We start from the raw sequence: 14,335 nt of genomic DNA on the forward strand, positions 1-14,335 counted from the left end.
TTGCTGATTCAGCTCTCTCTAAAGATAATTATGGATGGGCTATAGCTCAGTTGGTAGAGTGCTTGCCTCGAATGCACAAGGCCCTGGGTTCAATCCCCAGCACCACCAAAAAAAAAAAAAAAATATAAGGGAAACTTTAGTTCTAGCAAACTAAACCACAGAAATACTTGCAAATGTGCTTTAGGAATATATAGTGTAACACTGTTTGCAACAACGAAAGACCAGAAACAACAAATAGGATAATGGCTAATCAATTATAGAATAGTCGCACTTTGGACAACTAAGCAGTCATTTAAAAAAAAAATAGGCAGAATTGTATCCAATGATGTGAAAGATGCCCACAGCATTTAAATTAGGGTGTGGAGCGTATCGAAGATTGAATCCAGGGGCACTTAACATTAAGCCACATCCCCAGTCCTTTCATTTTTTCCTTTTTTAAAAAAAAAATTATTATTTATTTTTATTTTGAGACAGGGTCTCACTAAGTTGCTTAGGGCCTCACTAAATTGCTGATGCTGAGTTGAAACTTGTCTTGCCTCAGCCTCCCAAACTGCGGGGATTACAGGTATGCACCACCATGCCCAGCTAGCATCTGACTTTTTAAAAGTAAGAGAGGAATATATAGTTTGATCTCATTTATATGAAGCAAAAACAAAAGCATCTACTTAAAATATATAAAATATTCATGTACTTATACAATTTTACATGAATATATTGCATAAACATGCTTTTTTTACAATAGTCACGTGCTAATTTTTTTCTTAAATTCCAAAGTATTTTAAAGCATTAATTTCTATCTTCCTACTATTTATGCAGAACTTCTCTGTGCAAACATTGATTTTAGAAATGAGACATTAAAAGAGTATATTAGCCTGTGGCTATATTAGAAGTCATATAACTGGAATGTAAACTGCATTGATAAAGTTCAATGAAAGAAATACATGAAAAATCAGTGAAAGAACAAAGAAATAATTTATATGAAGAATAGATAGAATTAATCAAAGAAAACACAGGGATCTGCGATTCTATATTTTTCTATTTTCTTTTAAATTAAAATATGAATTTTCTCCAAAAAATACAACCATTAAATTTGATACCACTTTTCAAAAATCATCTAATCAGTCAGTAGCAATATACAAGCCTCTATAGTGTGTTAGGTCTCACTTTATCTTGTTTTTCCCTCACTTAACATTATCTCTTATGTATATAGTATTTTTGTACCATAATTATAAAAAAAATAGTGATTTATTGATGTTTAGATTGTTTACATCTAAAAATATTTTTCTAGACTATATATCAAGAGTTAGAAATACTAGATCAAAATGAACATTTTTTTAAATGTCAACAGATATTGTTAATATTGTCCTTCAAAAATGCCATATCAATTTCCACTCCCACCCCAGTGCCCATTTCTTCAAAGCATAAAATAATCTGGAGCTGGGAGAAGTGGCACATGCCTGTAATCCCAGTGGCTCAGGAGGCCGAGGATGGCAAGTTCCAAACCAGCCTCAGCAACTTATCAAAGACCTAAGTAACTTAACAAGACTCTGTCTCTGCTGGGAGCCATTAGCCAAGTAGGTATGACAATTTCCTTGCCAGCGTACCCCATGTTGCTGACATGTTGCAGTGACATTGAATGTAGATGACCTTGCTCAAGGACCAAGGCAGATTAGGGTGTTCCCGGTTTTAAGATAATCGTGTTTAGGGCGTTCCCAGTTTAGGTTCCAGGTTTAAGGTTTAAGATTATTCCTGCTGGGAATAGGGTGTATCCTGCTGCCTGAGTTCCCCTTGAGTTCTCACGGGATTCAGACAATATATTTTGGAGATAGAAGCCCAGTGGAGGTGGATTTGGGCAGAGAACGTGGATTTGGGCAGAGAACGTGGATTTCCCCAGAACGTGATTGTAGACGGCTGGTGTGAGTTCGGGAATAAAGAGTTGCTGTTTGAATCTACAAGCTGTGTGGTGGCTCGTGATTGTGTGCCCAGCCAGACTGCGGCATTTGTGCCCAGCCAGACTGCGGCATTTGGCGGCCCGTGCGGGGAACTTCTGAAGCTTAAAGGTAAGTGAAATTGCTCGCCCCTGAGGAAGAGCGAAAGAATGGGTGACCAATTCAAAAAACAATGTGTTATTGTTTTGATTTATCTTGTTTTTGTTTCAAGCTGCCTATCCCTAGAAATTTCTCAGGCAAACTGGAAAAAATGGTTGACTAAAGGTTTGAAGTTTGTCGGCCCTGAGGAAGAGAAAATTGATACAACGATTTTTTTTTCCGTTTTTGTTTCATTCAGTTTCGGCTTTGTTTTGTGCTATCTTACTGGGTTGCGTTATCTTTATAGTAGATTAGAAATTAGTAAAAAACAAACCGAAAAGATGTTAAGTAAATTGTTAGAGGTTCAGACCATGGAGAAAGACATTTTAGATCAAGCAAAAGAGAAGGTCTCTCGAGCTAGTCAGACAGAGGAAGAAAATTTAAAGGAAAAGGGGTTGTTAGGAAAAAGGCCACAACAGGAGGCTGTTACTAACTCTGTTTTATCACAAGAGGGCGTAATTCAACCAACAGCCCCACCGATGGAGACAGCTGAGTGGCCCTCAAACCCCGTAGTTGATAAATGGGATCCTGAGACAGGACCTCAAAGATTAGCATGCCCTGTACTTGAACAGGCAGGAGGGCAGCGAATCCACCGTGCTTTAGATTTTAAAACAGTGAAGCAGTTAAAGGAGGCTGTAACAACCTATGGTCCCCAAGCTCCCTTCACGGTAAGCATGGTCGAGTCCATTACTAACTTGGACATGACGCCAGCAGATTGGGCTAGCATGTGTAAATCTGTACTAAATGGAGGACAATATTTGTTATGGAAGGTTGCCAATGAGGAATTTTGCACGGAGACAGCTAGGCGAAATGCAGCAGCCGGTTACCCTCAAAGAAATCTAGATATGTTGTTAGGAAAAGGACCTTATGAGGGTCAATGGCAACAAATTGAATATGATCCTGCTATATATGCACAAATTGCTGCAGACGCAGTTAGGGCATGGAAGACTTTACAAGGACATGGAGATTTACAAGGTCAGCTATCTAAGGTAATACAGAGAGCTAATGAACCTTACGCTGACTTTGTAGATAGGCTAATTCAAACGGCTGCCAAAATTTTTGGGGATACAGAACAAGCAATGCCATTAATAAAACAACTGGCTTATGACCAAGCAAATCGTTGCTGCAGAGAGGTTATTAGACCATGGAGACATGAAGATTTAAACACATATATTAAATTATGTAGAGATATTAATGAACAAGGGCAAGTCTTGGCAGCTGCAGTACAACAGGCTTTAGATGCCAGGCCAAAAACATGCTATGATTGTGAACAAACAGGACATTTTAAAAGGAATTGCCCCATAGGAGGAGGATTTAACAAAAGTAGGGATCAAAGGAATAGAATACCAGGTATTTGCCCACGATGCCGTAGAGGGAGACATTGGGCTAATGAATGCCGTTCTCAAACCACCATAGAAGGTACTCCCTTATCAAAAAACGGACAAAGACCAGGTATTTATCCAAGATATCGTGGAGAAAGGCATCAGGCTCCATTGCCAAAAAACGGACAGGGGGGCCCAATGCTCTGGGGCCCACAACCACAAATATACGGGGCAGTGGAGGAACCCAGCAACACCATCAGGCTAGTGCCCAGGACACATTGTCCATTAAATCCCTCATCAGACAAACCCGAGGGAGCGCAGGGTTGGACATCTGCGCCTCTGCCAGAGCAGTATTAACTCCAGAGATGGGAGTTCAAATCATTCCCACAGGAGTAAAAGGACCTCTTCCCCAAGGAACAGTAGGCTTATTACTGGGACGTAGTTCATCTACATTAAAAGGACTTATGATAAGTCCTGGGGTAATTGATCCCGATTATGTAGGTGAAATAAAAATTATAGCTAGTTCTCCAAGAGGTATATCAGTAATTTCACCTGGAGATAGAATAGCACAGTTGTTAATAATACCCAGCCTACATAATAAATTTCCTAGTCATAGTGTAGAAAGAGGTTCCAGGGGATTAGGCTCCACAGGTGTAGATTGGGCTATGTTGTCTTTAAATTTAGATTCTCGCCCAATGCTAAAACTAAATATTCAAGGTCATGAGTTTAATGGACTACTGGACACAGGATCTGACCTTAGCATCATATCTCGTCAAGAATGGCCAAAACATTGGCCATTACAACAAGCCACTCAAACGCTTCGAGGCCTAGGAGTGGCGACTAATCCCCATAGAAGTTCTATGATATTAGATTGGAAGGATCCTGAAGGATGTGAAGGAACTATACAGCCATATGTATTGGATCATCTTCCTATAAATTTATGGGGACGAGATGTCCTAGATCAATTAGGTTTGACGTTAACAAATAACATCAATCCTAATGCGCCCACTACTAGGGCTAGACAAGGCTTTAGGAAAGAAAAAAGATTAGGAAAACAAGGGCAAGGTATAGCAGCACCAGTACAAATAGATCAAGGAACAGACAGACATGGGTTGGATTTTCAGAAAGGGCCACTGAGACAATCAAAATTACTTGGAAATCAGAAAGACCAGTGTGGGTTCCTCAGTGGCCCCTGACTAAAGAAAAGACACAAGTAGCCCATGATCTGGTCAAACAACAATTAGCGGAAGGACATATACAACCTTCCATATCTCCCCATAATACTCCCATTTTTGTCATCAAAAAGAAATCTGGTAAATGGAGATTATTGCAAGATTTAAGAGCCATTAATAATGAGATGGTTGTTATGGGACCTGCTCAATCAGGGATTCCTCAATTGTCTGCTTTGCCAAAAACCTGGCATGTTTTAGCTATAGATATTAAAGATTGTTTTTTTTTCAATTCCAATTCATCCCGAGGATAGTCCACGTTTTGCATTTACTATCCCTGCATTAAATCATGAAGGTCCTGATCAGAGATATGAATGGAAAGTACTCCCTCAAAGGATGGCTAACAGTCCAACTATGTGTCAAATATATGTTAACAAAGTAATCCAGCCACTTAGAAATCAAAATCCTGAACTACAAATATTTCACTATATGGATGATGTATTATTGGCACATAAAGATAAAAACATATTGCTGGAATGTTATGCCACACTTACAAACTTATTAAAAAATTATAATCTAGAGATAGCAATAGATAAAGTACAATTAAATTTTCCAATTAATTATTTAGGAGTTCTACTATCCTCAACCATGGTCCGTCCACCAAAAATTCAAATACGAGTAGATCAACTCAAATCACTTAACGACTTTCAAAAGTTATTGGGAGACATAAATTGGATAAGGCCTTATCTAGGTATACCAACAGGAGAGTTGGGACCTTTATTTGATATCCTAAAAGGTCCATCAGATCCAAATTCACCCCGCATGTTAACTCCTAAAGCAAGAAAGGCATTAAAAATTATTGAAACATATATGGAAAACATACATTTGGATAGAATTGATATAAGTTTGCCTTTATTATTTATTGTACTACCAACAAAAAATATTCCTACAGGAGTATTTTGGCAAGAAGGTCCATTATTGTGGATACATTTATCTTATTCTCCTAACACTATTCTTACTAGGTATCCTGAAGCTGTAGGACAATTAATACTCAAAGGAATAAAACCAGCGAAGGGAGTGTTTGGAATTTCTCCCAATAAAATTATTACTCCATATACTATGGATCAAATTGATGAGTTAGCTAATGAATTAAATACTTGGGCAATCATGTGTAAATCTAATGTTTCATTTGATAATCATTTACCATCTAATCCTTTGTTGTCTTTTTGGTCTAAGCATCCTGTAGTTTTTCCTAAAATGACAAGAAAAACACCTATCATGAATGCTCCAAATATATTCACTGATGGGTCTAATAATGGTACAGCAGCAGTAGTTACCCCAGATCGAACTTTTACATTTTTAGTACCAAAACAATCAGCTCAAAAGGTAGAGCTTAATGCAGTTTTACAAGCTTTTTTGATGTTTAAAGATTCTGTATTTAATTTATTTTCTGATAGTCAGTATGTAGTTAATGCTATAGTATCTCTTGAAGATGCTGGTAGGATTTCCCCTTCTTCTACTGTTTTCTCTTTGTTTTCCACTATACAAAGTCTAATCTGGGACAGAAAAGATCCATTCTTTATAGGACATATCAGGGCACATACAGGATTGCCTGGAGCCCTTAGTTTGGGCAATGATTTAGCAGATAAAACTACACATGACATACATGTGTAAGCCACATTGCTTGTTGTTTAATTAATCAGAAGGGGGGAGATGCTGGGAGCCATTAGCCAAGTAGGTATGACAATTTCCTTGCCAGCGTACCCCATGTTGCTGACATGTTGCAGTGACATTGAATGTAGATGACCTTGCTCAAGGACCAAGGCAGATTAGGGTGTTCCCGGTTTTAAGATAATCGTGTTTAGGGCGTTCCCAGTTTAGGTTCCAGGTTTAAGATTATTCCTGCTGGGAATAGGGTGTATCCTGCTGCCTGAGTTCCCCTTGAGTTCTCACGGGATTCAGACAATATATTTTGGAGATAGAAGCCCAGTGGAGGTGGATTTGGGCAGAGAACGTGGATTTGGGCAGAGAACGTGGATTTCCCCAGAACGTGATTGTAGACGGCTGGTGTGAGTTCGGGAATAAAGAGTTGCTGTTTGAATCTACAAGCTGTGTGGTGGCTCGTGATTGTGTGCCCAGCCAGACTGCGGCATTTGTGCCCAGCCAGACTGCGGCATGTCTCAAAATAATAAGGGTTGAGAACGTTACTTAGTGGTTAGGTGTCACTGAGTTCAATCCCCTGCTACCTTCCCCCTGCCAAAAGAATATCTCTTACTACAGTTTTAATCTGCATTATCCTGATTACTTATGAAGTAATTTCATGTGATCATTGCTCTGTATGATTTTTCTGTGAATAACACATTATCTTTTGCTCATCTTTCTGTTGAGATTTGGTCATTTTCTTATTGATCATTTTTCTGTTAGTTTATGTATAAAAATTGAATAATGTTTAATTTCTTTGTGTTTGCTAGATCTATAGTCAAGACACAGAAACTTAATATTTTCACTTTCTATGTTCTTGTCATTTATTTCTAACTTCTAATTGCTATTGGTAACATCACTAGTACTAGACTTTGGGCACCTATATTTTAAATATTGCTGAAGTTTCTGATTCTTTAGATTAAAAACATAAAACAACTACTAAGATAAATGTAATTTTGATAAGATTTTGTTTTGCTTTCCCTCTCAACAAAAGGGAAGCAGTATAGTGCCTGGTTAATACTAATAGCCTACATTCAAATACTCACTTTGCCACTTAGGAACTATACTACCATAGAAAAGTTACTTAAACTAAGTCTCAGCTGGTCATTCAAAAAGTAGGACTTTAGTATCTCCACAGACTACAGTGAGAATTAAGAGATCATCTTCATGAAGCACTGAGCACAAGTGCTTCCCACTTATTAAGTGCTCAAAAAATGCTCTCAATATTTAGTGTAACTAATAAAAGACAATTATATGAGAGTTTCAAAGATTAGCATAATTAAAAAGAAAAATTTTGGTCAGCATGGAAAACAATCTGATATCTTTCATTCATTTATATTCTCTACATAGTAATCATCAAAGGGAAAGAATTTTCAAGAAACCTTAAAGTTCAGTCTCTATAGAGCAAAGAATCACACTGTTTTTGTCTCTCAACCAATCTATTCAACACATGCACTATACTTACGATTTTTATGGCCTAGTGTCATAATTCTATCCATATCATCAGCATTATTTACCACATAAGCTGATAAATCTTTGATATAAACTCCCACATCAGGCCTTTCTTTAACCTAAAAAAAAAAGTAAGACTTTACTTACATTTATCATAATAATTCTTCCACAATTTGTTATTTATCATTTGACTCTCAAAAAAAAAAAAAAAAAACTATGGTAGAGGACATGTACACTTCTAATCTGGCAAACTAAAATCTTTGTAAAATACAAAAATACTTGGATGCAATGGCAATGTCAAATTGCTATGGAAGTTTTTAAGCACTTTCTATGTTCACATTACTGCTAACTGGAAACATTCTTCAAGTTCACATCTGTTCCTGAACTATTGGTCTTCATGAACTTTAAGGTCTTTTCCAATCACATAATTCAAAATTCAAAATTCAATTAATAACTGATTAGCTACGAAAGATGAAGAAATAAAATACAATCTCGAATTTGTTAAGGTTTAAAAACTGAGAATTTGTTAAGGTTTTAAAAATATGCTTAATATGCATAAGGCCTTGGGTTCTATTCTCAGCACCAAAAAAAAAAAAAAAAATTTATTGTCAGGAGCTATCCATGGGTTGTATGTGAGTCACCAGGCATAGAAGCTTCATGGTAGAGACGTCTGGTGTCTGGGAATGACCAGTGGACATTTTTTTGGTCAATTACCCAGGGACAATGTGAATCTCTATCTGGCTCTGCAGTGACCCACCACAGCACCTGAGATGAGTGTGACCTGCGAAGACGTCAATCAACCTGCTGACTGCAAGATATCACCAAGCAAGACTCTGCCCCTGAAACCTTATCCCTGCTTTTGATGTACCCCCTAAAATAAACCACCAGAGCCATTTTTGTCATGTCTAGTTCCAGAACCCATGAGCACTAGATCTATCAGGGGCTTTACTTTCTGAGTATTTGTGCTTTGTTATTCACTAATTATTTTGAGATTGATTATAAATCTTAGGGTGGCTTGGATTATCGTGGGCAGGAAGAAGAACCCCTTAATGAGATGTTGGCCGTTATCCCCTTGAAAATTTATCATAAAAAATTTAATTTCTATAACAATACAGTTATAGTGGGGGCGTTTATGGTTTACTTGAAACACAATTAGTATTTATAGGCAAGGAGCAAGGATACTAAACATTCTGAAATGGGTGGGAAGGCTCACCCAAAGAACAACTGTCCCATATAAATTTCAATGTCCTAGTAGATATTTACATGGATTAAAAAACTATTCATAATTATCTGAGACTAAGATATAAAGACAAAGGTATTTTCCATAATAATAATAACAATAATATAAAAATACAGAAAAACTGAGGAAAGAATTGTACTTAATTTTTCTCAGAACTCTACCAAAAGCTAATCACTCTTTTAAAAGACCAGGTCATTGACAACGATACCAATCAAGTGTTCCGATTACTATTACAACATACTTGTATGTTATAATATTCTGTATCTGTAGTTCTTGTAGCCATGGTGATTCTCCATGCCTCTAACTATTTCATTACATCCTCAACTGTGGTCCCCCATCTAATCATTTCCACAATGTAGTACTAGCATTTTATTTTTAAATTACTGTTATTCTCCTTTTTATTACAGTAGGGCAGTATACTAACTTTTTTAAAATTACGTGTGTTGGTAGATTTTATCACCTGTGAATTTCATTTCAGGATAGTCAAAAGGGCATTACAAAATGTTATTAAAAAAAGAGCACAAGGTCTAACAGGGTTGAGAACCACTGGTAAGAATGTTCCTGAGAATAAATCTGATCTATAATTTAAAGTACAAAAACAGAAGTGTTCCTTCTAAATAATTTTTTTCCCAAAAGTTTGAAAAATAAAACAATAAACTTTTCAGAGGCAAAAACACTAAAAGATAAGAAAACTAAAGATGACAACTAGCAACAAAAAAAAATTATTTCTACAGTTTGCTATGTACATGTTATCATTACAGAATAGCCTTCATTATTACAAATAATTATTTTTTTTAATATTTTTAGTTGTAGATGAACACAATACCTTTATTTTACTTATTTATTTTTATGTGGTGCTGAGACTCAAACCTAATGCCTCACACATGCTAGGCAAGCTGAGCTACAACCTCAGCCCAACAAATAATTCTTAATGCTCCAATATGCTGTACCAAAACTCTATTTATATAAGCTTAAAATGAAAAATGCTAACAAATATTATTAAATGTCAGACACTGACTTAAACACTTTAATTTGTTAATGTTGGCATCAATCCTATGAAGTAGATCCTATTATTATTTCCATTTTCATATGACAGAACTAAGACTCACAGAGGTTAAGTAATTTGATCAAGATCAGAGCTAGAATTCAAGCTAAGATAGTAGGACCCCAGAAACCATCCTCTTAATCCTAAATGATATTACAATTCACTTGCTACATGACCTTGAGCAATGGATGAAACCCCTGTAAATTTCAGTTACCACATCAGGAAAAGTAAACTGCTGGGAAGATTAAATGAAATGAAATATCACTACTACCAACTGCCATTGACTACATCAAATGTCTACACAATTGGAAAGGCTCAGTAATGGTGGCTGCTGCAATGCTGCATATATTCTTCACCATCCTACAATGGTGGCTATTGTAATTCTACCCCATTCTACTGTTATTCTGCATATGTTATTCACCTCTATTTTACTGAAAATGCAATTTCAACAAAAAATTTTAATATTAATATTTAAAGGCTATTCTTTCCTTGTTATTTGTCTCATATTTTATAGGGTTAAAAAATTTGACAGTATCTAACAAACTGACATCATTTACTACTTGACTCACAAGTCTTGCTTCAGTAACTCCCCATCTCCTTTGTCTAAATTTAATAAGAAATAAATGTACAAGGTTATTTAAAACATTAAAAGTATTTTTTATACAAAAAGATTCTTAACTTAGTAAATATTCTATTGCTTTGGAAAGTATTCCAATTTCAGTTACCCTTACCTCTAATCTCTGTGTCTGATCCTTGCCCAAAAGGTCACGAACTTCTTCATTATATATTTCCAAATATGACACTCGAACCAAAAATCTATAAATAAAATATTTTAAGCACATAAAAAGCAGTGAAATGTTTATGGGACCCATTTTAAAATGAGTTTATAACTGTAAAACTTTCTTGTGTTTGTATTTCTTATTAATAGAAAATAAAAGAATTCCCTTTTACCTTGTATCACCCTCTGCTTTTGCAATATGACCAAATATGTGAGCAAATGAATTGGGAATGATTCCTCTAAGTTCAGGAACAGCTCGAACACCTTCCATGGTAAAAGTTTTGCCTGTTCCAGTTTGTCCATATGCAAAAATAGTTCCTGAAAATGATCAAGATAATCAGCCACTTTTTACAACCTGATGCGACAGAACAATAACTCTTAAAATTAATTAAAAGGAACTCTTAATTTCTTTGATATTGTGATGTAATTTCTTCCATGAATTCAAAATTTGCTCTAGTACAGATTCCATCTTTATTATCAACATGTACAATATGAACTCCGTGCCACATAAATAAAACACTGCTAAAGCACTAATCAATAAGATATTACTAATTAATAAAAAAATCTTAAACCCCAAATGCAAGAATCTTATTCTTAATTATAAGAAATTTCTTTTAATATGTATTATTTATTGTAGACATTAAATTGTAGAAGGCAGCAGAAGAACACAGGATCTGGAGCAAAAAGACTTCAATCTGAATCCATATCTGCCCATTTTTAGCTACTTGACTTTGGACAATTTATCTACCCAGAGATTGTCTCCCTGATGGTAAAACAGGGTTGAGAATATTCTATATTGATAGTTAAGAATCAAATGAAACAATTTAATTCAAATAACCAGGGCTGGGGTTGTAGCTCAGTGGTAGAGCACTTGCCTAGCATGTGTGAGGCACTGGGTTCGATTCTCAGCACCACATATAAATCAATTAAAGTCCATCAATAACTAATAAAAATATTTTTAAAAACACAAATAACCAACACTGTGCCTAGTAGAAAGTACCAGTAAATGGTGGGTTTTTTTTCCCTTATTAATCCTGAATAAATTCATTTTTTTTAATTGTTTTAAAGTAACATTTATAAGAAATATGGGGTGTTAACTAAAAAAGTGACAATGCAATTCTTACAGATTAACTAGAGACACAACTTAAAACCTTCTAAATACTTAAACTTTTTCATCCCACAAATATTTACAACACACCTGAGTGTGGCATTGTGCTAGGCACCAGGGCCAGAGTCACAAACAAGACTAATAAAATCCTTAATCTTAAAGTGCTTATAATCTTAGGAAAAAGACACTGGCAAAACAATTTTTAGCCTGATGAGTACTGAGAAAACTGTTCCAGATGAGAGTAGGATATAAACCAGACCAGGGAATGGCTAGGAGTAGCGGTCAGAAAAGGCTTTCCAGAAGAGGTATGGTTTAAGATAAGATCTGAAACACAAATGAGATGGGAATAGAGTAGAAGAGGCAAAAGGGAAGAAAGAGAATGGAGGTTTCAGACACTGAAATGAGATCAGAAAGAAAGAAACATGTAAAATGTAAGGTAGATACATAGAGAGCAAGAGAAACTAAACTAGCAATGTCCTAATCACACAGGGTCATGAAAACTGTATTAAAGTTTTTAGGCCTTATCCTGAAGCAGAGTGAAGCCATAGAATGATTTTTCTATGGTTATATTGTGGACAGTTGGAATAAAGCAACGGTAGACATAGAGAAACCAGTTAGAGAGTTAGAGTCAGGAGATGATATGGCATGAGAAGATAGCCTAGGATGTACAGCATAAATGAAAAAAAGTTCCTTAACTATGAATACTCTATTCAGTTAACCTCAAAGGACACCATCATTTTCAGACATTTTAAAAAATAAATCAATCACACCAGAAATAATTTTTTACACATTGGAATATAAAGTCTCAGTTTTTTCAAACTGGCTATTTCAAATTCTGCCATTAGGAATGTAACTTATTACATTCAAAGGACCTGAAAATATTGTAACTTATAGAGACACAATGAATTACTAAATAATAAGCTCTATCATGATATAGCTACTATTTACTGATCATTTCCTATGTACTAGGCCATGCACTTTACATGCAATTATATTTCTTTTTTTCACCCCAATCCTAAGGGATAGACACTATTTGTATTTCCATGATTTATTTAGGGAAATAGAGGCTTAAGTTTAGTAATTTGGTCAATGTTATAAATGCAGAGACAAGGTGTGAACATAGTCCATCTGGCTACAGAGCCCATATTTTTTCAACAGTATGCAATGGCCAAAAATTTTTTTTAACTCAAAATTAGTTCCTATTTCGATTTCTGTGACTGCATTAAATACTTAAAATTTACTAATTAAAAAAACCCTATTAATCTATACTTTTTACACCTGAGAAAAAAAGATCATGGATTTCCTATAATAAGAGAATCTCATCTCAATTTTAGAGAGTCAGAATTTCTGGTTTTAAAATGTCAAACTTAAACAATTCTAATGGCATATAGTTTTCTTCAACATGCATCTCTTAAAACTTTACTTGTTAATATCGAAAACTGTGCTCAGGAGGCTGAGGTAGGAGGATCACAAGTTCAAAGTCAGCCTAGGCAACATTAGTAAGACCTTGTCTCAAAGAAAGAAAAGAGGAAAAGCCAGGTATGGTGGCACATGTACCAATAAACCCAGCTAGCTACTCAGGAGGCTGAAGCAGGATTGTGAGTTCAGGGCAGCCTAGGCAACTTAGCAAAACCCTATCTCAAAATAAAAAATGAAAAGGGTAGATGATTGGTAGAACACTCCTAGGTTCAATCTGTAGCACCGCAAAAAAAAATACAAAAAAACTAAAACTGGATTGAGGTTTTTACTCAGTCTTCTCATTACCGTCATATATTAAAAATGGTAAAAGATCCACATAAAAACATGAACATTAATGTTCGTGGCAGCTTTATTCATAACTGCTAAAACTTGGAAGAAACCAACATATCTTCAGTAGGCATAAGGATATAATACCATCCAGACAATGAATTATTATTTATCACTAAAAAAATGAGTTATTATCAAACTATAAAAGAGAGTATGGAAACTTAAAAGCATATTACTAAATAAAAGAAATGACTATATACTATATGATTACAATTTTATCGCATTCTGAAAAATACAAAAGTATAGAGGCAGTAAAACAATCAGTGGCTGCCAAGGTTAAAAGGGAGGGTGGGATGAACAGGCAGAGAGCACAGAGAATTTTTAGGGTGATGAAACTACTATGCATAAAACAAGAGTAGGTAGATATTAGCATTAATTTATCTAAACCATAGAATATACAACAGCAAGAGGGAACCCTAATATGAGCTATGGAGTTTGGATATAATGATGTATTGACACAGGCTCATCATTTTAACACATATGCCAACCTGGAAGGGGATAATCGATTCAGAAGGAGACTGTGAATGTATGGGGATGAGAGTTATATGGAAACTCTCTACTTTCTGCTGGGAATTTTGCTATGAACTTAAAAACACTTAAAATAACATTTATTAATTTCTTTAAATT

The 14,335-nt window shown here is 35.5% G+C and overlaps 1 protein-coding gene across 4 annotated transcripts in view; it reads right to left on the reverse strand.

The window, feature by feature from the left end:
• Window positions 1-14,335, reverse strand: part of Kif3a (kinesin family member 3A) — a 49,561-nt gene that overhangs the window by 22,737 nt on the left and 12,489 nt on the right. For all 4 annotated transcript variants that reach the window (XM_046467562.2, XM_058586510.1, XM_058586509.1 and 1 more), the window contains exons 3-5: window positions 10,968-11,112; window positions 10,748-10,832; window positions 7,745-7,850 (exon numbers count right to left, since the gene is read on the reverse strand). In XM_046467562.2, the coding sequence (XP_046323518.2) occupies window positions 7,745-7,850; window positions 10,748-10,832; window positions 10,968-11,112 (336 nt within the window). The remainder of the gene's footprint in view (window positions 1-7,744; window positions 7,851-10,747; window positions 10,833-10,967; window positions 11,113-14,335) is intronic.

Source organism: Marmota monax, unplaced genomic scaffold, assembly GCF_021218885.2.
Source record: "Marmota monax isolate L192 unplaced genomic scaffold, Marmota_monax_Labrador192_F-V1.1 WCK01_AAM20220418_F8-fsc00199, whole genome shotgun sequence".
Classification (NCBI taxonomy): domain Eukaryota; kingdom Metazoa; phylum Chordata; class Mammalia; order Rodentia; family Sciuridae; genus Marmota; species Marmota monax.